The 24,610-nt window shown below is 33.0% G+C and overlaps 1 protein-coding gene across 1 annotated transcript in view; it reads left to right on the top strand.

The window, feature by feature from the left end:
* CHD1 (chromodomain helicase DNA binding protein 1) overlaps positions 1-24,610 on the top strand; it is an 82,220-nt gene that overhangs the window by 45,612 nt on the left and 11,998 nt on the right. The window contains exons 14-30 of the mRNA XM_004375048.3: positions 845-1,033; positions 3,034-3,196; positions 4,056-4,208; positions 7,007-7,078; positions 7,616-7,765; positions 10,667-10,815; positions 11,158-11,254; positions 11,340-11,435; positions 13,099-13,275; positions 16,273-16,433; positions 17,756-17,797; positions 18,913-19,043; positions 19,991-20,129; positions 20,371-20,521; positions 21,819-21,941; positions 22,783-22,911; positions 23,992-24,132. Coding sequence (XP_004375105.1) covers positions 845-1,033; positions 3,034-3,196; positions 4,056-4,208; positions 7,007-7,078; positions 7,616-7,765; positions 10,667-10,815; positions 11,158-11,254; positions 11,340-11,435; positions 13,099-13,275; positions 16,273-16,433; positions 17,756-17,797; positions 18,913-19,043; positions 19,991-20,129; positions 20,371-20,521; positions 21,819-21,941; positions 22,783-22,911; positions 23,992-24,132 — 2,263 coding nt within the window. The remainder of the gene's footprint in view (positions 1-844; positions 1,034-3,033; positions 3,197-4,055; positions 4,209-7,006; positions 7,079-7,615; positions 7,766-10,666; positions 10,816-11,157; positions 11,255-11,339; positions 11,436-13,098; positions 13,276-16,272; positions 16,434-17,755; positions 17,798-18,912; positions 19,044-19,990; positions 20,130-20,370; positions 20,522-21,818; positions 21,942-22,782; positions 22,912-23,991; positions 24,133-24,610) is intronic.

Below are 24,610 nucleotides of genomic sequence, written 5' to 3'. Positions count from 1 at the left end.
GACAATGGTTAACAACCTCACAACACATCAACACTATCCTTACTCAACCTTGGGTTCCCTATCACCAGCTTCCTTGTCCCCTTCTGCCTTTAAGAATTAATAGTTTTTATAAAACTGTTGCTTATATTTTATTTCATTTTAAGGTATATATATCATGGATTTCTTAGAAAGGAGAGTTTGTAGTAGTAGCATAGAAATTATAGAAATTGGATTTTACTTAGCTAATTTTTTTCCCCCAAAATCTGTATTTTGTTTACATATGACTGTTTTGTTCATCTCTGCACCCTGTTGGTGAGGGAAGGAGTCCTACCTAAGGGTTCTGGTGGTGGCCAAACACATAACACCTAATACTGGACATGAGATTGACAGCAGTTTGTTATTCACATGTACTCACAGCCTGGGGGAGGAGAACACTGTGTGCAGGGCCACGTGGTGGTTGCCCTTGGTAGCAGAGTGAATAAGCAGGGTCAGTGGGGAGACAGACTTTATAGGAACAAGTGGATGAGGTGACCCCTGGTTCTCGCGGAAGGTTATGATTGGCTTGTTTCAGTAGTTTCGTGGACTGGCAGGAAAGTGAAACCTCTTAGGTTTGGGACCGAGCGGCATGCAGCTGATCCAATTGATAGAGGAACGAACCAGGTTAGAAGCCTTTCCCACTGGGTGGGAGGCGTATCTGGTGAGAACAGGGGAGCTCAACAGTTTAGACTTTGGGGCCCTGTAAGTCTCAAAGTTGTCAAGACAGTACAAAAAATTTTAGGCCCTATGATACAATGACTGACCTGAAAAATCTTATTAGGCAGTTTAACTCGTTTCAGTGATTCTTCTATTTTCTTAAATTTTAAAGGTTTTCTTCCTGGGAAGATTTTGAAGAAGAACATGGCAAAGGGAGAGAATATGGTTATGCCAGTCTCCACAAGGAGCTTGAGCCATTCCTGTTACGCAGAGTTAAGAAAGATGTGGAAAAATCTCTTCCTGCCAAGGTTGAACAGATTTTAAGAATGGAAATGAGTGCTTTACAGAAACAATATTACAAGTAAGCTATACATAGAGCACATTCTGAACGTTTAACTAAATCCCCCTCTGTCCTCGTCCTCATAACAACCCTCCCCCAGGGTCCTTAGAGCAGTAACAATTTGTTGAATTTTGGAACAAGTTTATCCTATACCAAAATGGGGCACAGAGATTTAATGGTTTACATAAGACTAAATTATCTATCTTCTAACACACCATTAATGACTTTCCTCCATACCATGCTCTGTTACCTTGTAGAGGGTTTCTTTTAAGTGTTAGGATTTCCATGAGACTAAGATATTACTATGTAGTTTTGATCATTATATGATTGATAGAGATGTAGGTAAGGGGAAAAAAGAAAGAAAAACTTCTAGGCCCCTCTGCTTTTTAAAAAATAGTAATAAATTATAACGTGTGTAACTTATGTTAGCTAAGTTTATATAGTAACATTTTTCAAAAAGTAAAAAGGAGTATCTCAATATCGATTTAAACATTTAATTACATAATATGAGATACACCGCCACATGCATTTTAATTCTGAGAACGTTATATTTTATAGTAAGCTCTGTTAAATGCCGTACATTTAAAATATATATTTATTGTGTAATTTGTAGGCCTTTATTATGGAAAATTTCAAAGATGTACAAAAATAGGATAATATAATGAACTCCCGTGTACCCATCACTCAGCTAAATTTTCCACTCATGACCAGTCTTATTTCATCTCTAGCCATTCCCATTTCCCTACCCCTTATCCTTTTGAGACAAGTTAGAGATAAAATTGTTTCATCCATAAATACAGTAATTCCTTAATATCAATGTTAATATTTTCCTCTATTGTCTCAGACATTTTTGTTTTAAGATTCCTTGAATCAAGATTGAAATAAGGTCCATATATGGCAATTGTAGGTGCCCCCATCCCTTCCCACCCCCTTAAAATTTATTTGACAAAGATAACAGAGTTGTACTGTAAAATTTTCCCACAGCATGTATTATGCAATTTGCATTCTTGTAGTGTAGTTTAACACATCCTCTGTCATTTCCTATAAATTGGTACATAGATCCAGATACTTGTTCAGATTCAGTTTTAAACCCTGTCTACCTCTTATGCCATTGATCATTGTCCTTGTTGGGTACCATTTTGGTTTCTATTCTGGTTTTAAGGAAATGCTAAATAACTTGTGTTGAAAAACAATAATGAAAGGATATGTATGCTAGATAGTTGGCCCTTTCAAGTCCCTTCCGATACTAACCTTGTATAAAGGATGAAAATAAAAGGTGGTAGAAGAGAAAACAGGTCATGGTGAGAGGAAGAGTTATATATAGTTTAAAGCCATATAATACCACCAAAAAAAAAATCGCCGAAAGTTGCATATGCATTGTGTAATTATAATTTAGAAAAGGCAGTGGCTAAACCAGATATCCTCATGAGGTTTCTTTTAGGTCTGTCCAATATTTAATTAGCTATCTATCTAATATGTGAAATTTGTACTTCTGAAATAAGAAAGTTAAGATAGATGGTACAGTTGACCATCTTTTTGGGGAGAAAAGGATTAATATACTCTAATACCGTATATGTACTGTGTTACATTAAGCTTTTTCTGTGTGTAGCTATGGTTCAGATAACAAATTGTGTTATCAGTCTGATGATGGAGCCCTGGTGGCGCAGTGATTAAGCACTTGGCTGCTGACCAAAAGGTTAGCAGTTTGAACCCCCCAGCCACTCCAGGAAAGAAAGATGTGGCAGTCTGCTTCCATAAAGATTACAGCCTTGGAAACCCTGTGGGGCATTTCTACTCTATCCTATAGGGTCGCTGAGAGTTGGAATCGACTCAGTAGTAACAAATTTGGTTTGGTTTTGGTATCAGTGTAATGAACAAGATTTGGTCTGTTGTATATCCATTGTTAATTTCATAATAATATAATTTTACTTTGATGCTAGATTTTTTTTATGGTTTTAGAATTCAGCCTTGTTTTGCTAAACATTATTTTCATGGTTTTTGTTTGTTTTGTTTTTTTAAAGATGGATTTTAACTAGAAATTACAAAGCCCTCAGTAAAGGCTCCAAGGGCAGTACCTCAGGCTTTTTGAACATTATGATGGAGCTAAAGAAATGTTGTAACCATTGCTACCTCATAAAACCACCAGATAATAATGAATTCTATAATAAACAGGAGGCCTTACAAGTAAGAATTTTTAAATATTGTTACTTTGTGGTAAAGCAGAATTCTACAAATATATATTTTAGTTATCAAATGAAAATGGCACAATGCTTTAATATATTGTTTAGAAGTTCTTTTTGGTTAATGGTGCATTAAAATAATCATCTCAGTTATTTTTTAGTAATTATAAAAAAACTTTTAAAATTGTAATTTATCAAATTAATTTGATCAGTTTTCTAAAAATCTTTCTAACCATGGACTGTAGTAATTTTCTGGTAAAAATTCCTTAGCATACTCTTAATTGTGAAAAATATGATATTGGGATTGTATATCACTGATAGTGATGATCTGGAATTTGTAGTATGGCAAATGATAGTTAAGAAGGATATCTTGACTTCAGATCTTACCCTTCTGATTAGTTCTGAAAGACAAATTAGAAATGTGAAGGCACAACTGCCATCCAGCTACAGTAGTGCAGTGAAGTGCTAGGACCAGTGATTAATACATGTAGATTAGAATACATTGTGTACTCTTTTCAAACCTTTGGTTGCTTAGCTGCTGCTGCTTCTACTGTAGCTGTGTTTCAACTAAGATTTTAGAGAAATCGTGTAATAACTAGCATATAAAGTGAAACAGTACCAATTTTTTTTCCTGAAAATACGAAAACCTAGATGTTAAATGGCTAGGAAAACTTTAAGTCATAGAACAAAATGGAAAAAGACCTAGAGAATTTTAAAAACTTAAATAAACTATTTTCAACATTATAAAAGTTTAAAACCTCAATTAAAATAGTTAAAGCAACTAACGTGTAAAATGGAGCACTTGTTTCATTTCATTGGTTCTTTTAACTTGTTACAACAGTTGTGGTTTATTGTTTCCTTAGCACTTAATCCGTAGTAGTGGAAAATTGATTCTTCTCGACAAGCTGTTAATTCGCCTAAGAGAACGAGGCAATAGAGTTCTTATTTTTTCTCAAATGGTGCGGATGTTAGATATACTTGCAGAATATTTGAAATATCGTCAATTCCCCTTTCAAGTAAGCATTTAATTTTGTCTTTGTTATTGATTTAAAATTTCAGTTAATTCCTGAGCATGTTCTACAGAATTACCTTTGAAATTATTTTGTAAATGAAGTACAGATTTTTACATAAGCCGTATTTTTCAAGAATTTATACCTGCTTAAAAAAATTCTACTTCTAGTTATTCTCATTTTCTTTCTTGACTTTTCATTTAGCAACAAAACAATTTTTCTTTTCTCCAATTTTTATTTTCTTTTACTTCTGTATTTCTCTTCTATGCTTGCTTTATATTTTTAAAACTGGACTAAAACCTGATGCACAATAAAAATTAAAAAAAACAAAACTGGGCTAAGGCAGAATTTCAGTGATAGAACAAATCTAAAAGGGCAACTTTATGTATTAGGCTTTAGTCTGAGGAAGGAAATAGAAGGGTAGAGCCCCTCACAGCCCCCACCCCGCCACCACCGCGTCCACCACCCCCAACAGAAGAGCAGTTCTTGGGAATGCTACAGAGACCACTGCAGATTGTGATGATTGGTGTGTTCATAGTTCTTCTAATGGATAATTTGTTGAATAAAACTAGATGACTTTAGGGAAGTTACCAAAGAACAAAATGGACTTAACGCTCCATTTATTTAGAATTATAATGAAGGGTCAGCACACATAATTCTTGTTCAGCTGGAGTTTAAACTTGGTGTGGGAGACAGATATTAGTCAGGTAATTGCAAATACAGATCACGTTACAACTCTCATAAGTGCTGTGAAAGATAGATGTTTAGTGATATGAACATGATAAATATGTAGTCATTTGGAGGAAAAAGAAAAAGAATGTCATTATTTGAGGTTTGTTGGTTTGCTTTTAAACAAATTGTTACATGTACATGGTCAAAAAAGTAGTTTAAGTACCAGTTTCCTTTCCCAATCCCTTCTTGTTCCACATTACTTTCCAGAGAAAATACTTTTTACTTTTTTTGGTTATCACATGCCTCAATAAATAATACGCTACTATTTTTAATTTTTTTTAACCAATTATAATTTTCGTATTTGTGAAAAAAATCTTTTTTTCTATTTCAGATGTTATCTTTTGTTTCTTTACTATGTATAATAGATGACAGTTTAGACCAATTTCCATTGACTATTTCACTTAGACCAACACCACTGAGAATTATTTAAAATATTCTTTTTCATATTTAGTTAATAATTTATGTAATAACCAAGAAAATATCAACATACAACTTCCCAAAATACTAGTTTAATATATGGATCATAGTAGGCAAGTTGTTTCTAGTCTATAACCAGTTACTAATTAAAAGATGTTATTATTTATAATTAAAATGAAAATAGTAACTAATGTTTAGTAAGCACTCAATATATGCCAGGTTCTTTACTTAGTGCTTTCTTATATTCTCTCTTTGAATCATCTGTATTCTGTAAATGAGGTACTATCATTATGTCCATTTTACGGAGGCAGGTGGAAGCTGACGTGAAGAGATGTCAAATCATTTGCCCAAGTCACCCAGTGAATAAGATACTCAAACTTAGGTTACTTGACTGGAACCTATGATGCTCTGAATCAGTGATTCTTAAACTTTGCTGTACATCAGAATCAACTGGAGGACTTTTGCTGGATTCCCCTGCAGTTTGTGGTTCAGTAGGTCTGGGTGGGGGAATTTCCAACAAGTTCTCAGGTAACACTGATGGCTGTTGGTCTAATAACCACACTTTGAAAAACAATGTACCTAATCAGTGTTTTTTAAGCTGGATTGTGACCTATTAATGTGTTTGAAAATCAGTTTAATGCGTCTTACCAGCATTTAAAAAAATGAAGTATAAAATATGAAAGTATATCACAGTACATCATAAAACTTGTATCATGTCTATAAATAAGTGTATCCTCTTAACATGTGAAACACATTTCTTACAGTGGATCTCAGGCAGAAAATTATGATAGCCAGTGCTCTAATATCCTTATATTATTCATTTCTTTCAAATATGGATGTTTTAATAAGGATTTGACTTTTTCCATTGACAGTTACCTTAGTAACCTAGTTCTGCCATAACACAAATATCACAGATGAGTGGCTTTAAAGAACAAAAGTTTATTTTTTTACAGCTCTGCAGGCTTAAAGTCCAAATCAGGGTCGTGGCCATGTCCATTCCTGCTGTGAGCTTTTTCCTAGCTCTGGTGTCTGCTGGTGATCCTTGGCGTTCCTTTGCTTATAGATGAGCCTCACATGTTGTCTGTTTTCCCCTGTGTGTGTCTGTGTCTGCATGTTTTTATAACTGAGAAGTGAATAGGTTTAGGATCCACCCCACACTGGTGTGACCTCAGGTGATTGATTCATTAGGTTACGTTAGATTGTATTATGAAAGGTGATAACATTGCATTACATGGAAAATCAATACATTATGGAAGAAGCTGCTCTATCCAAGACCAACTGATTTAATCACATGTAACTACTCCATAACAGCAGTTAGGATAGTGTTCAGCCAGACAACCAAAAGGAACCGAAAGCCTCACCAAATTGAAATAAAATAAGCCATCACAACAGAATTCACATTTCCTCTGAAGTTTTCGTTTTTGGTATTCCTACAGTAAGTCAAAATATTTGCTATTGGAAAAGTGGTCTTCAGGGTTAAGCGCATGGACTCTGGACGTGGAATGTGAGCACAGGCCCTGGCATATTTTATTTTACTGCTGAAGTATATTCTACTCATATAGTCTTCGTGAAGGGCATGCCACACTCTCATACTCATTTCATAATTGCTTTTAATTGACTCTGTTATATGCATATGTTAATGTGTTTTATTTTAGAGATTAGATGGATCAATAAAAGGGGAGCTGAGAAAACAGGCTCTAGATCATTTTAATGCTGAAGGATCAGAGGTATGAATGCTTTAAAAATGTAAATTATTTTGTTTTATTCATAATTATAGTTTGATAGAGTCTTATTTGTGCTAGCCAGTTTTAAATTGAAAATGAGGTTTTTAAATTATTATTCTATGTTAAATCCAAAGAATTCTACCCTTTATTATTTTAGCATAGAACGAAATAAATTAGCCCATTTTAATTTAGGATTCTTTTGTGTGTGTGCACCTTTTACTTTTTAAAGAAATAAAATCTACAAATATAGTTGAGGCCCCATCCCATTCATATTCCATCTCCTCTGATTTCACAGAAGTAACTGCTGTATTGAATTTAGTGTTTATTATTCCCATGCTTATTTGCATTTTGGAGTCCTTTCTTGTTTATCAGTTTAGGTAGAGATTTATATATTTTATTAGTTATATTTTTAAACTACTTTTAGTTTTATTTGTAAATTTTAAAATTCAGAAAATCAGTTGTAAAATTATTCTCATTTTTATTATTTATAATCACAGTTTAGAAGAATTTCAAATCTTGCCTGTTTGTAATTCCTTACAGGATTTCTGCTTTTTGCTTTCCACAAGAGCTGGAGGTCTAGGAATTAATTTAGCCTCTGCCGACACTGTCGTTATATTTGATTCTGATTGGAATCCACAAAATGATCTTCAGGCACAGGCTAGAGCTCATCGAATTGGGCAGAAGAAACAGGTGTTTTTCATTTCTCTTAATTTACTCTTTTAGAAGGTTTTTTATAATTGGTGTTGGGAAGTAATTTTGGTTTATCCTATGAAAAATGTTGGAACATAGTCTAATAGATGAGTACTGAGGGACTCGGTTGGCCAAAATCACCAGGGAGTCTGACAGAACTAAGATAACTATGTCTAAATAGGATTGTGGTCTCCTTTTTGAGCATATATTTAATATACTAGTGTAGAGTGTAAGGTTTTTCCTTTAGTATAAAACTTTAAAATGACTTCATTTGCTTATTTTAACTCTTGAAAGAATTTTTGATTACCGCAGTGCTAGCTTTCTGTTACCATGTGTTTTGTCCATGTGCTTACAAGACTCTGCAAAAAAAAGTCTTACTTTACAGTTTAGTTAAAACTGGGGAAAATGAAAGTTATTTATTTTAAAATAATTTGTATTTCAGTTATGTATGATTTATACTACAGTGTAAAGAATAAGTTTAGATTTGAGAGAATAAGAGTAGAACTCATTCTCCATAAGAGGTACAGAAGAAGGAAAGAGCAAGGGTATGTCTGTATATAAGAGAACAAAAATTGTTATTAGGTTAAATAATAACAGTTGTTCGTACATTATAAGAAAGAGAAATAACTTGAACCGAAGTAGGGGTAACATGCCAAAACAAATTACACACTGGTGAAGAAGAGAAAGTGAGGAAGTATGATATTCTCACAAGTGTGCTGGCATAATGTGTATGTGAAGAGTCAAAATATCCCTGTGTTGTGACATGGGATGGGGATAGTGATTAATTACACTGAACAGCTATCTCATATATTAAAATTTCAACACATGAATAGACCTACATTCCATCTGTACTACTTAAAAACCTTGGGCACCATATTTTCCAATAGGTGATAGAAAGCAAAGGATAGATTAGGGAAAGAACTGGTAAGGCAATATACTAGAGACAGTTACATGGCAGACCACTTGGAACAATATCTGAATAAAGTTGTAAAATAATGCCAATATAGATTTCTTATTGTGCTTGGAAACTTTTGCCAATAAATATGATATAAATATGAAATGCATTTTTATTATTCATGAGATACATTTTTCATTATTATTAATGAAATATAGGAAAATTCCTACGCTTCATGTACCTGTTATTTTAGTGACATTTGATTCTAACTGATAGTCTCAGATCTCCTGTTAAATATTTGCATACAATAACTACAAATGAAGACTGATAGAGATGAATGTTATTGGTGACACCAGTACAACAAGTGTTTTGAAATGATAAGATTCAAATAAAACAATAACCAGTTTTTCTACTAATTTATGTGGTAGTTGAAATTCTGAAAAAAATCAGTGTGTGTTAAAACCTTGCAAAAATATTTTGTGTTTATATTAATGGAATTTAGACTCAATTTAGAATTATAACCACTTGAATGACACCGGATAATTCTTCATTGTACTAGAATATCCAGTTTAGTGCAGAATGTCTAATATCCCAAGTCCTTGCACTAAATGGTAGCAAGGCCACCTAATCACTATGAAAACTAAAAATGTCCCTACAAATTTCCAAAATATCCCTACATGGTGGTACTTTTTTCGTAGAGAACTACTGGCCTTGAGAAATAAGACAAAATTACCTCATACCAATTCTTTTCAGTTTTGGAAAGTTTTATAATAGCGCTTCTTCACTAGCTTTTGGGGAGTGGTTCTTAGAATTTTGGATTATATGAAGTGATGTAACATTAATCAGAACTTAGAGAAACTGGTGTAAGGTAGTCATAAGTTTGCCATTCCCACCCCCCCAGATATTTTAAAAATTACTATCATTCCTTAAAAAAAAACAAAAAATAAGTAAATAAAGAAAATCTGTTAAACAGAATGTAAGAAGGCAGGACATAGTCTCAAGTCTTTTTTCCCCCTTTTTAAAAACATTTTATTTACTTTGTTGTTGAGAATATACACAGCAAAACATACACCAATTGAACAATTTCTACATGTGCAACTCAGTGACTGATTACATTTTTCGAGTTGAGCAACCATTTTTACCCTCCTTTTCTGAGTCGCTCCTCCCCCGTTAATGTAAACTCACTGTCCCCTAAGGTTCCTCATCTTTCAAATCGCTGCTGTCAATTTGATCCCATATACAGATAGTTCTTAAAAGAGCATAATGCTCAAGGCAGACATTTTTTACTAGTTAAGCTAAACGATTGTTTAGTTTTTAGAAAACTTCAGGGGATATTTTTGTTTAAAGATTATCTCAGAGCAATAGTTTCAGGAGTTCATCCAACCTTCATGGCTCCAGGAAGTGTAGAGTTCATGAGCATTCTAAATTCTGCTCTACATTTTTCCCCCTTTTGATCAGGATTTTTCTATAGAGTCTTTGATCAAAATATTCAGTAATGGTAGCTAGGCACCATCCAGTTTTTCTGCTCTAGCAGCAAAGAAGACAGCATGGAGGCAGTTACCAACACATTCCAGATCCTTCTCTTATTCCTGACCCTTCTTCTTCCTCTGTTGCTCCAGGCGAATGGAGACCAATTGTTGTGCCTTGAATGGCCGCTTGCAAGCTTTGAAGACCCCAGGCACTTCACAGTGAACTAGGAGGTAGACCAGCAGCACTAGACATGTTATTAGACCAGTTAACTGGGATATCCCCTGAGGGTTTTGGTTGTACATAAGCAGCCTCAGCAGCTACTCTTTTTTTTTTAAATCATTGATAAATCTTTTCAATTAAAGAAGTTTATCTTTCAACATATTATTGTATTTTTTAATTTTTATTTTTTTCTTTTGACCAGTGAAAACTTAATGTAGGACATACTACAGTCTATTTACCAGTGTTTGGGAACTACAGGTTTGTGAAAAATTTTTTTACTGAAATTTATGTTTCATCATGCATACATTCTTTTACAGGTGAATATTTATCGTCTAGTTACAAAGGGATCAGTGGAAGAGGATATTCTTGAAAGGGCCAAAAAGAAAATGGTTTTAGATCATCTTGTGATTCAAAGAATGGACACAACTGGGAAGACAGTACTACACACAGGTTCTGCCCCTTCAAGGTAGTTACTTTACTATTAAAAAATGTCATTTTATAGTCACACTAAACTCATTTTTATGAAATGTTATATCACTGTAAGCAGATCATTGAAGGTGCTGTATTTGGTATTGTAATTTTATTTTTTAAGACTAATTTTTAGTCAGAAGGCATATATATTCAATACCTGGTTTCACCAGTCTGTTTTTGTGGTCTGGGACAAAATCCCTTTAAATTTTAGGCTTCAAGTTACCTAGTTTTACTAATACATACTGGTTATAAAAGTGTTAATATGTCAACAGTTAACAGAAGTTCTATGTAAATGTATTTATAACTGTTAAATACTTTTTGTTTTTCCTATTTTTAGTTCTACTCCTTTTAATAAAGAAGAGTTATCAGCCATTTTAAAGTTTGGTGCTGAAGAACTTTTTAAAGAACCTGAGGGAGAAGAACAAGAGCCCCAGGTAAGAAGAACTTGCCTCAGAATGTGTGTCATCTATTTGGTAGGAGGGAGGGGACTAAAGTATAAAGATTTCTTTCTAATTACAGGAAATGGATATAGATGAAATCTTGAAGAGGGCTGAAACTCATGAAAATGAACCAGGCCCATTAACCGTTGGAGATGAATTACTTTCCCAGTTCAAGGTAGATTAAAAAAAAAATTTTTTAATAATCATATAAATTTCAGAAATAAAGTTTATTAATTTTTTAAAGCATAATTAGCAGAGTAAGTTTTAAACAAATGTGTTTCTTAACATTTTCCCTTAAATTTTGCTATTGTGTATAAAAACCTCTCTCCCTTGTTCTGCCATATCAGTAGTAGCCTGATTTGGAAGGGACAAAATCATTTATGAGCAGTTACATTTGGTGGGGAAAGTGGGTTGTTACTTCTTAATTAGCACTAGAATAGTGCTGGATCAATAGCATGTTCTCGAATATTTGGATAAATAAATGAATGCGTGTGATCTCTGATTTAGATTTTCACTGCTGAAGGCTTTAGCTGATTTTTGTTGAAGCACATTTTGACATTAAATTAAGCTTTATCACAGCTAAGACAATTCAGATAATCAGTCAAAGTAAGCACAATAAGCTCCTAGATATTAGTAGTTATAAGTATCCCTGGTTTGGTGAGTGCTAAAAGGTTGCAAGGAGTCCTGAAGCAATGTTAGTCAACTGATTTCATAGAGTAAGTTGAATGCCAGTTATTTAGTTTAAAGAAGCCAGTTCTTCTTTATCCTAGCTGGTTTCCATAAGCTGAAGTTTTTAAGTATCAATTCATGTCATTTGTTTCTTCAAAAAATACTTATTGAGCCCCTGCAGTGTGCCTCACTCAGGGACGCAACAATGAACAGAAACTTTTGTAATTTGAATGGATCACTCTGGCTACGGTGTGGAGGACAGACTGTAGAATGGCAAGAATTCAGGTAGGGAGATAGAAGATGGTATATTAATCCCAGTTTCTGGAACTGGTACTGACTCTGGATATGGTTAAATTAACTCTTATGTTTTCCTGTATATTAAGTTATACCATTGTTGTTAGTTGCCATGGAGTTGATTCCAATTCATGGTGGATCCCATATGTTACAGAGTAGAACTGTGCTCCACAGCATTTTCTTGGCTGTAATCTTGACTGAAGCAGATGGCCAGGACTTTTCTTCCATGGTACCCTTGGGTGGGTTTGAACCACCAACCTTTAGGTTAGCAGTAGAACTTAAACCATTTGCACCACGTAGTGACCAATCCTCACAACAGTGTTCTGTTACTGTCATTTTTTTTAAGAGATGAGGAAACTAGGGCAAGGGAGCCCAAGTCATTTAAGATCACAAAGAGCTCCTTGTCTTTGTCAGTATCTCTTCAGGTACTGTTTTTATGATAATAAAAATAAGAATATTGGATTGTTTCTACAGCACTTGGTAGTTGTTGGACTTGTCTGGTAATTCCTGCAGAAGTATAAATTAATACTTGTTAATAGTGTCAATTGCTTTGTTTTTGTTTTTCTGCTGTTTTTGTTCTCTTCCTTTAGTTCTGTTTTAGTTATAATTTTGTTGAGCAGTAAAGTAAATGAGAATTATTCTTGGAAGAGGATTCTAAGAAGTCATTTGGTCTGATCTACTTTGACCTAATGACGAAATGGATCTAGGTAGTTAAGCAGTCATATTTGGTTTAGCCCACAGTTCAGTATCCTGAGAATTTTTAAATTTTACTGTCCTATTGTGGCACGCACTCTTCTTCCCCATAAAAGATAAAAATATAATTTAATTATAATTTTTATAATGCTTGTTCTGTTAAAATTTCTCAAATTTATCAGGTTGCCAACTTTTCAAATATGGACGAGGATGACATTGAGTTAGAACCTGAAAGAAATTCAAAGAATTGGGAGGAAATCATTCCAGAAGATCAAAGAAGACGATTAGAAGAGGAAGAAAGGCAAAAGGAACTTGAAGAAATTTACATGCTCCCAAGAATGAGAAATTGTGCAAAACAGGTAACTTTTTAATTTAAAAAATTTGCTGTAATGTAAGAGTATTCACCTTTGGAACAATCTTTTTTTTGTTTATGGCAGATATGGGTTTGTAGTTTTTTTGTAATATTTTTGTCAGAATTAATAATGAGTTGGGAAACGTTTTCTGGGAACAGTTTTATGTAGAATCGATACTATTTCTTCCTTATGTATTTAGTAGAGTTCACCAGTAAAATGAGTTGGACTTGGAGTTTTCTTTTTGGAAAGATTTGTAACTACAAAGTCAATTTCTTTAATATATATATATAGAATTGTCCTAGCTGTTTCTTCTTGAGTGAGCTTTGAAAGTTTGTTCCTTTTAACGAATTTGTCCATTTTATCTAAGTTGTCAAATTTATGAGCATAAATTTTTTCATATCTGTAGTATATTTAGTGAAAAACCCCCTTTTATTCCTAATATTGGTAGTTTTTGCTTGATTATTCTAGTTAGAGGTTTATCAATATTCATCTTTTTTAAGGAACCAACTTTTGGTCTCATTGATTTTTTTTTTTTTCTGTTTTCGGTTGCATGAATTTCTGTGCTTAAGTTTATGATTTCTTCTACTTGCTTTTGGTTTGATTTGTTCTTTGGTTTCTTAAAGTGGAAGCTTAAATAATTGCTTTGATACCTTTCTTTTCTTATATTAGCATTTTTAGTGGTATAAGTTTTTCTCTAAGCACTGGTTTGTCTGAATCTCACAAATTTTTATATATAGTGTTTTCATTTTCATTTACTTCAGAATAGTTTATAATTTCATTTTTGACTTCCTGTTTGACCCATAGGTTTTTTTTTAGAAGTGTGTTAATAATTTCTAAACATTTGGGAGCATTTCTAAGCATCTTTGTTATTGATTTCTAGTTTAATTCTGTTATGGCTAGAGAGCATATTTTGTATGATGTGATTTTTTAAAAATTTATTGATGCCTATTTTAAGTCCCAATGAATAAAATATTAACATTTTAAATAACAGGGTAAGCTGGAGGAGGCTGCAGCAAAAGGAAAAATCCACAATACTAGATTTTTTTTGCATTAAATTTTTTAAGATTGTCTTGATAACTGAGTTTTTTGGCGCCTCCTTAAATTTTGAGCCTGATGCAAATGAAACACTTTGCCTTACTCTACTCCTGGTCCTGCTGCCCCTTGCCCAGGTGTAGAGGATTCCACCCCCGCTTTTCTTTTCCTACAACCATATTGGTCTTCTCCTGTACCCTCAGTTCTGTAGGTAAGAAGGGTCTGACAGGGCGTCCTACCTGTGTTCACAAAGGTGACTGCTCCCTTTCTCCAGGCCTATACCATGGAGGAAAGTTTTCTCCAATTTCTTGCTCTCCTCCTAGTCTTTTCTCATGAGCACCGGGTAGAGATTTTTGGAGAAGAGCCTAAGAGTGGGTGCAAATTTCCCCTGTGTCTTGGCTCCAGGGATCCTATACTCTCATATTATCCCACACTTAGCCTTTACCAAATTTTAGCGAATTCCTCTTACTTGCTTGTTTGGCACTTGATGGGCTACCACTTGTACTCTCATAGGTGAGCCACTGTTCAAGGCGTATCTCTCCATGCAGGCTCCTGTCTTTCCTAATATTGTAGACTACTTGGTTACCTTATGATTATAGCTCTTGTGCATTTAAGAAAAGCTGTGACTTTGTAGGCTAATCCAGTTTTTTCTTGTTGTTAAGGTGGGATGAATCTCCTACCAGGTTTCTACATCCCAGACAGACGTAGAACCAAAGAATGTATTTTTGACCTGAAAGTGACTATACATGGTAGTTTTTTAAGTTAGTGTTTATTTCTGCGATTCCCAAAATGGTTTCCTTTTGTTGTGCATGGGAAACATAGCATTATATTAGATCTTGAGAAAGGATGGAAGAAAGTTAGAAATAGTAAAAACTAAACACCATCCTTGGCTTCAATTAGCTTGCAGCGTAGTAGGGGTTAAAACACATACTGAGACTTTGGGAAAACCTTAAAGACTTAACAGAAAATAGGTTTTTGATATTATCCATTAAAGAACTAATGGATGTTGCAAATAGGCTTTTATGTGGGTTCAGCTGGTATTTTTTGTTTCCAGTATCTGATCAGCCTGATTAAAATATTAATTAGTGGATATTTAGAAGGAGAACAGAAAGAAAATAAAATGACACATAGTCTGTCTACCCAGAGATACCACTAGTAATAATATTAGTTATTCATTATTCCCATCTTTTTTTATGCATATATTTACTAAATTAAATTGAACTCATTATTTTATAACTTGCTTTTTTTTCCCCTTTGACAGAATATATCATGAATGTTATTATTCTACAAGAAGATTTTTGTTGGCTTCTCAGTGTTTTCTTGTATAGATTATCCAGTTCCTTTTTGGAGGGATGTTAAAATGTTTTCCTTTTTTTTTTTTGGTGTAATTGTCTATTAGTCAGTGTTCTTTCACATATCTGATCTCCTTAGGGAAAATGCCTATGCCTAGAAGTGATGTTGCTAAGCCAGTTGCCAAATGCACCCTCACAGTTTACATACTCCACAAAGGTGTATGAATGTCCATTTTTCTGTACCATTTCCAATATTAACTATTATTGCTTAGCTATTCTTGGCCAATGTGATGGATAAAAAAAAAATTGAATCTTATTATTACCATAATTTATATTTTTTTAAATATTACCAGGGAAATTGTACAATTCTCATGATGTTTATGTCATTTGATTAATTGCTTTAGTAATACTCTTTCTCATTTTTACAAAAGGATATTGGTTATTTTTTTTCTGATTTATAAGAGTACTTTAAGTATCAAGGCTATTAATTACCCTTTGTCATTACTATGTCATGTTTCTCTGTTTTGTTTGCTTTTTTAATTTTGTTTATGGAATATTTTTGATATATAGAAGAATAATTTTTAATTGGTTAATTCTGTTTTCATAGTTTTTTCCTTTGCTGTCATGTTAGAAATGCCTTCTTTACCTTAATATTGGGTAAATCTTTTTCAAATTCCAGATTAGTTTCAATGGAAGTGAAGGGAGGCGCAGTAGAAGTAGGAGATACTCTGGATCTGATAGTGATTCAATCTCAGAAAGGAAAAGACCAAAGAAACGTGGAAGACCACGGACTATCCCTCGGGAGAATATTAAAGGATTTAGTGATGCCGAAATTAGGCGGTAAGATGACATGAGACAATTTTGCTTCAACTTTCTTTTATTGGATGGTAAAACTTATATATAAAATTCCTATCATTTTCAGAGATCAAGATAAAAGTTTTAGAGGAAGCAGTTATATGATACTTGAGTAGGAATTTGGGTTATTCTGCTTTTGGTTATTCATTATAACCCTGAAAAAACAAGTTCGGCATCTAATCTTTGCATATTATTTATTTATTGTTAGATTATTTAGACTGCTGAATTTTAAAGTTTTATTGTGTGTTTCAGAATAATTGCCCTTTTGAATAATAAAGATATATTTTGTACTTTAGGTTTTATGTACTGAAAAATTCTCATACATTTATGAATCTCACACGTAACTGTTTATGTGAGAATAATTTAGTTTCCTATTTTCCTACTTTCTTAACACTGAGTTGATTTGCCTTTCGAAAGTAACCATGGTGAAAGAATTTCTGATATATCCAAGTAGGAGTTGAGGTAAGATCGGCCATGCAGGATAAATTGTACTGTCCTTTCAAAATATATTTGTTTGTTTATATACGCTTCTCTTAAGGGGGATGGGATAACAGTCTTGCTTCTATTTATGTAATATTTCACACGTGAAATTTGTGAAAAAGTTGTTCATTTTTGTATTTTAAGAGTTTGTTGTTTCTTTGAAGCCATTTGTAATTCTTTTCTTTTAAATCATAGACCTGACAAAGTTGTTCTTCATTCTTTCTACCAGAAAACTAAATAAATATTGTTAGCTTTTGTTAAGGGTACTTTTATGACCACGTGAGTTGCTGGACTCTGTCTTTAGTTGAAGAGGCATTTCAACTTCTACTTTTCCTGGATATTTTTCCTCATCCATCAGGCAATTAGGTAGCTTTGTTCTTAAGTAAAATTTTTATTTTCCCTTGTTGGCATAATACTATAAGTCTGAATTAAAGCTATTCAGTAACTTTGAACTATACTTGGAATGTAAGGAGGTGTGATATGATTGATAATTATTCTGGAGACACTTCCTGTGGTAGCTTTGGACTTCTTTTTTTTGCCTTGTTGAAATAATAATTTCTGAAATAAAATTTAGCTTCTGTTGTTCTATTTATATTGGTTTCTAAACTGAACATCATGCTGGGCGTTTAAATAGTCTTATCTTATTTGACATATCTTAAATGTTATAACATTTTTGTTTTTAGCAGAGTTTATTCATTTTTGTTAGTAGCAGTGCCTTCAATGAATTTGTACACTAACAAGTATTTCTTCTTTCTGTATACATTATAAATACACATATTTTTTAGTGGCTAGTGAAGCCTACATTTAAAATAATTGTTTTCTGTTAGGTTTATCAAGAGTTACAAGAAGTTTGGTGGCCCTCTGGAAAGGTAAATTCGTTTATCATTCTCACGGAATTATAGAACGTGTTACATGCTCTCTGCTTTATTTATTTATGCTAATAGTCAGTTGAGCTACTTTGTTAAATTTGCTTTCAGCAGGTATTTACAACATTAATCTATAGAAAGCCAATTTCAAATTGATTTTTTAAAATGATTTTGTGCTATCCTTAATTCTTTTTAGTCATTAAAATTTCCTTATCTGCTATAAATTGTCTATAAAACACTATATTTACTTTGCACTTTAATAAGACATTTTCACATATTTTATCTCATTTATTCATCACAAACTTAAAAAATAGCATGAACAGAATCATCCTGTTAAGGCAGAATAGCCAAAACCCTTGTATCCTGACTTCAAGAACAGTGCTGTTTTCCCTAATTAGGGAAATTTCCCTAGTTACAGCTTTATTTTATATCACTGTGCTGTGATTCAAGTTGTTAAGACAAGTTTTTTTTAAGTTACTTGTTAACCCCAATTGTAGTTGGTGACTTGAATACTCTTTCTCCTTTGTTGTGGCCAAACCACTCTCTGAATATAGAGCAACATAGACCCAAATTAGTTTAATTCTATTTTTTCTCAAAAAATAAAATAAAACTCTTAAAAATAGAGACATTTTCAGTTTTATTTTGAGATGACTTAATGAAACACAATGAAATCTTGTCATAGTATTTTAGATGAGGAGGAAATGACTTGGTATTAATCATTATTCATTTTATCTATTCAGTTCGTAGTAATAAAAAATTTATAGAACCTTACTCTTACCCTTTCATTTCTAACTATCATGAAATTTAACCGCTTCTTTTTGATAGTAAGATTTGCTGAGTTATGAAAAGCTTTTATAGAATTGACATGTCATATTCAAATTTGGAGCATACCGTTTGACAATAATGAATTGGTTAATTTTTTTTATCCTTGAATATATAAGATTATTTTTCTACTAAATCTACCTATTTTTTATATATTTCATGCCAGTTATGTGAACTAGCACTTGAGGATATACAGTATAGTGACTTTTCGAGCTTGAAATAGAGGAAAGCTTAGTCTGTCTTAAATGGCACAGCTTGTTTGATATTTACCTGATAATTGAATTATTTCATTACAGATTAGATGCAATTGCTCGAGATGCTGAATTAGTTGATAAGTCAGAAACAGACCTCAGACGCCTAGGAGAGTTGGTACATAATGGTTGCATTAAAGCTTTAAAGGATAGTTCTTCAGGAACAGAACGAACAGGTAATATATTAAAATGTGATTTAAGTTATTAGAGAGTGGTTTAAAGAGAGGTAAAACTAAGTTTCAAAGTAACACTTACCCTGAGTTGTTGTTAGTTGCCCTTAAGTCAGTTCCGACTCATGGTGACCCCATGTATGCAAAGTAGAACTGCTCCATAGAATTTTCTTGGCCATAATCTTAGTGGAAGCAGATTTCCAGGCCTTTTCTTCCCTGGTACCATTGGGTGGGTTTGATCCACCAACCTTTAGATTAGCAGTTAAGCACAAAACAGTTTGCGCCACTCAGAGACCTCCTTATTGAGTCAAGTAGGTATTATATCTTAAGTTACCTATTCATCTGTCCCAAAACATGCTTTACAAACAAAGCCAGGCCATTCCTGGGAAATAGGAAATGGAGAACAGAATTATATTATTAAAGGCAGTAGAACCTATCCTTAGAGTCCCTGGTATATACTGATTGGGAGGTAACTTCAGGAATTACTGTTAACAGTACTGTATTTTTACTGTAGATTACTGGGAGAAGATAATGTAAATATACACATGGTTTGGGGCATAGTTATTTCATTGTGCTTATTTCACAATTCATTTACCTAAATAAAAATATTTAGATAAAATTTATAATCAGATACACTGAAAAACATTATACTTTAACTCTTTAGGGGCTGATGGTATTACTAGATTGATCTTATGTAATTGGTAAAACACTTAATTACATGAAATACTTTTTGCGACTCCAGATCTCCTGGATTATAATCACTAGTGTGTACTGGAAAATCTTATAGTGAAATTTAAGGTTTGCCAGTAAACCTGTCTGTAATATAAATAATGTAATTAATACTTATTAGTATAAGTAATACTTACTAGTATAAGTAATAACAAAGGGCTTTGTGCTTTCTAGAATTGATATATTTTATACTTTGTAATACTCTTTTTTAAAAAAAATTCAAGGTGGTAGGCTTGGAAAAGTGAAGGGTCCAACATTCCGAATATCAGGAGTACAGGTGAATGCCAAGCTAGTCATCTCCCATGAAGAAGAGTTAATACCATTGCACAAGTCCATTCCTTCAGATCCAGAGGAAAGAAAGCAGTGAGTTATTTAGTTTCTCCAGTGTAAAACTTTTTTTGTTGTTAAATAATTTGTGAATGTAAATGTGTATTAAAGAAAACGTTTTACTTTTTTTGATGCCATTAGCTGGTCTTGAAGCAAATGTTTTTAAAAACAAAGCATAGTATTTTGAAGTTTTAATGACTCAAATGTGTTTTCCAAAATTAATTTTTTAATAAGGCAACTGTAAGCTTAACTTGACAGTGGTTATTAACTTTAATAGGTATACTATCCCATGCCACACAAAGGCAGCTCATTTTGATATAGACTGGGGCAAAGAAGATGATTCCAATTTGTTAATTGGTATATATGAATATGGATATGGAAGCTGGGAAATGATTAAAATGGATCCTGACCTCAGTTTAACGCACAAGGTACTTTTGCATTTTTTTATTCTTTTGACCGCTAACGTTGATTTTAATTTAACCTAATTTTTGCTTTTAAATTATGGTGGAAATAAACTCTGGGAGTCAGGCGACCATGGCTCTAGCTAGCTGTGTAACCCTGGCTTCTTTAGAAGCTGGTTTTCATGAAGGGATTGAATTTAAATCATCCCTGAGAATCACTTTACCTTTAAAATTATATTTTTATTATTAAGACAAAGATGAATTTTATATATTTTTAATATCAAACAATGTTTAGGATTTTTGGTGGTTTTGATGCTGTTATGCTATTAGTTAAAATCATTTATGGGCCTAAAATGGAAAAAGACACTGGAGGTATTTATCATTTTAGTTGTTTTTCTTAATAATTTTACCTCTTCACTGACCTAATGGGAACCCATAATGCTTTGTCATTTGCTACTGTGAAGCTATCTTAGGATTCTGTAGGGAAACAGAAGCAGTGAGATATATACATAACATGGAGAGAGAGAGATTTACTTCAAAGGATTAGCTCATGCAGTTTTGGGGGCTGGCATGTCCACAGTCTGTAGGTTAGGTGACAGGAGACTCCTGCTTTCTGGCCATCTACTTCCAGAAAATCAGCGATTGAAAACCTATGGAGCATAGTTCTACTCTGACATATATGGGGTCACCATGAGCTGAAGCCAACTTGACAACAACTGTTGTTGTTTTTAAAACTGAATATACTGTTACTGAGAGGGAGAGGGAATCCAAAAATACTGTAGCATTTAATAACATAGGATGATGTTAAAACCAAAACTAAACCTACTGCCATCAAGTCAATTCTTATTCATAGTGATGGTGTAGGACAGAGTAGAACTGCCCCATAGGATTTCTAAGGCTGTAAATCTTTACAGAAGCAGACTGCCACGTTTCTTCGTGGAGCAGCTGGTGAGTTCCAACTGTTGACCTTTTGGTTAGCAGCCAAGCACTTAACCATTGCACCGCCAGGGCTCCTTTGGGTTATGTTGTAGTGGTTGTATATTTGAAAGAAATTTGTAACCTCACACTTTCAGTTCTCATTTTGAAAGATAATAAGGATTTGTTATAGTTATTTACAGTTCATTCCTAGAAAAATTAAATTTGTGGTTATGGTATAGGGATTTAAAAAAATGTATTTGCATTGTGAGTTGTTTACTCATATAAATTTTTTAAATTGTAACTTGGCGAGTGAATTATATATATTTTTTTAAACGGCTAAGCATTTTTAGCAGATACATTTTTCATATTATTAATAACAACCTGAAAAAACTTAATTGCTTTTCAGATTCTCCCGGATGATCCTGATAAAAAACCACAAGCCAAACAGTTGCAAACACGTGCAGACTACCTCATCAAATTACTTAGTAAAGATCTTGCAAGAAAAGAAGCTCAGAGACTTCCTGGTGCAGTAAGTTAAAATTCAGATATTTGAGATCTGTTTGCTTTTCAGTAAGATAAATCAGTGTATTGAACACCCTAGACATATGTAGTTTATATGAACTTATCAGTGTATTTCTCTGTAATTTTGTAGTTTTATTTGAATATGGTAATAGTAAGTTATCTGGACGAACATGTTAAAACTGGTGAGTCCTATCTTTCAGAAGTGGAATCTTAACACTTCTCATAAATATTTCAGAAGTTTTTGCTAGTATTTGGAAAGGGAATGGGAGAGGTTTGATATTTAGAGTGTGAGATATTTTTTTGAGAGATCAAGCCTGCATTAATGTTTTATTTGGAGGCATTGAAGAGCTTAAGGTCAGCATCAGAGGTCACTGAGCGTAATTATAAGGGGGCTCCAACAATGTAGGAAAAAGACACTAAGAGGGAGGTCATTGAAAACTAAAGCTACCTTAAAAGTTTGCCTGTAACCATAGTGTCAGTAACTGCCTATGTAATATTAGGTTAAATATTTAAGTATTTAAAAAATCAAATACTATCTGTGGTAGCATTGTATTTACTTGAAGATAATATTAACCTGGGAGTATGAAAATTTTATTTCTATTTCTGTCTAATCCTCTATTAAATGAATAATTAGTTATAGTTGGTTAATATTTATTATTCATATTAATATTGTATTTGATTCATTACATTATATCAAGTTTGTATGTTTTCCTAAGGTTGGTGCAGTTTATTACCAACAGACTTAGGAGTGGGTAAAAATAGAAGTTTTTTTTAGCGTTTTAGGTTTAGTATTGATAAAATTTTTAATGGACTCAACAGAATTGGTTAAAATAAACAATTCTTTTTAGGGAAGTTCAAAGAGAAGAAAAGCAAGAGCTAAGAAGAATAAAGCAATGAAGTCTGTAAAAGTGAAAGAAGAAATAAAGAGTGATTCTTCCCCCTTGCCCTCAGAGAAGTCTGATGACGATGATGATAAGGTAGGAGTGGGTTTTTGGAAAACAGCCTTTCCTATGGAAAGGGAACATGTTTTAGTAATTACATTTAAAACTTGAACTAAGTCCTAAAGTTTTAGATAGTGAAGTCCTTTTTTATGACTCATTATATTGTCTCATTTATACAACAGAATTTTGCCTATCCACTAGGAGTATTATATATCATTAGAGGGATAGAGCAAAGGTCCTTCCTTTTCAAACATTTGCCAATTGAATGAGCTTCTGTCCCCTTTCATTTTATTAGGAATTTTGAATAGGACTGACTTACCTTAATTTATAGGAAGGCAAGCATTGCATGGATCATAATTAATGGGATTCTGGGTTATTTCTTTCAGAATCCGCATACATGCAATCCATAGTCATGCCAAGAGAAAAAAAATTAGTCTATGTCAAGATTTGGTTAGTAATACATTGGCCATACTTGCACTTTCCAGGATGAGGTCACTTCTGTGAAACATCCAAATAAAAAAGTTAAAACAGAAAGAGACAGTGAAGAAAAACCTGAGCCAGATGTTTGTATAAAGAAGGAACCAGAAGAAAAAAGGGAAGCAAAAGAAAAGGAGAATAAAAGAGAACTTAAAAGGGAGATAAAAGAAAAAGAGGGTAAGAAAGATATAAAGGAAAAAGATTTTAAAGAAAAAAGAGAAACCAAAGTAAAAGAAGCTATGCAGAAAGAAAAAGACATAAAGGAAGAAAAGGTATGCAAATCATAATGTAAAATTTAGAAAGTGAAAAAATCAGCATATTTACACTTAAGGAGAACAAATTGTCAGACCAAATTAGTCTGAATAACTGAGTACCTTAAAAGTTGTTATGGGTGTCTAAGTAGTAGAGGAGAAAAATAGCTTTGAACACTTTCAAATGTCTTTCCCATAGGGTAACATTACAGAGTAGCTTTATTTTTTGGTCTCCCCAAATAAAATTGGGGAAAAAATAAAATAGTGAAGAGTATCCAGTCAGAGTAAGCACTTGTGGAAAGATGAGACAATAATTGTTTTCTATAAGTGTTAATCATCTTGCCTTTGTTATTGTTTGGTTTTGTTTTTGTTTTCTGTTTTACTTCAGTTGAGTGAATGCAAGTCTGATAGCAAGGAAAGATCTAAAAAATCTTCAATATCAGATGCTCCAGTTCATATCACTGCAAGTGGTGAACCAGTTCCCATATCTGAAGAATCTGAAGAGCTAGATCAGAAGACATTCAGCATTGTAAGTAGTAGACTTTCTGATTATTATTGTTCATATACCATTTTATTTAAATTGCAATTTCATCTTTTGGAGTTTGTAGTTTAGAATTTGTAATTTGAATATGATAATACTGCAGTTCAAACTGATCAAAGCAACAGGTTTAAAGTTTGAAAGGTGTCTTAAATTTAGAATTAACCTTGAAAACCTTCTGATTAAAGACTTTAAAGAGCAAGGGGTGTAGGAAATTAGAGTGAACTTATTTTTTCTAGCTTTAGAGTTTTAAACTTTTTTAATTCCTGAACCTTTTGTCTATATATAATAGTGCTTCTTATCTATGGTAAAGGAATAGTTTTTTTCCCCTCCAATCTTTCACAGACGAATATTTTTGTAAAACAACAATAAAAATGAAATGTGAAAAAATATATACAAAATGCAAGTCCAATTATTTTATTACTAGATTCAATAGACTTAAATTCACACTGTCTTTTGTTTGCGAGTT

Source organism: Trichechus manatus, unplaced genomic scaffold (genome assembly GCF_000243295.1).
Source record: "Trichechus manatus latirostris isolate Lorelei unplaced genomic scaffold, TriManLat1.0 scaffold00032, whole genome shotgun sequence".
Classification (NCBI taxonomy): Eukaryota; Metazoa; Chordata; class Mammalia; order Sirenia; family Trichechidae; genus Trichechus; species Trichechus manatus.
Note: the sequence above shows the minus strand (reverse complement) of the source record. Positions and strands in the feature narration are given on the sequence as shown.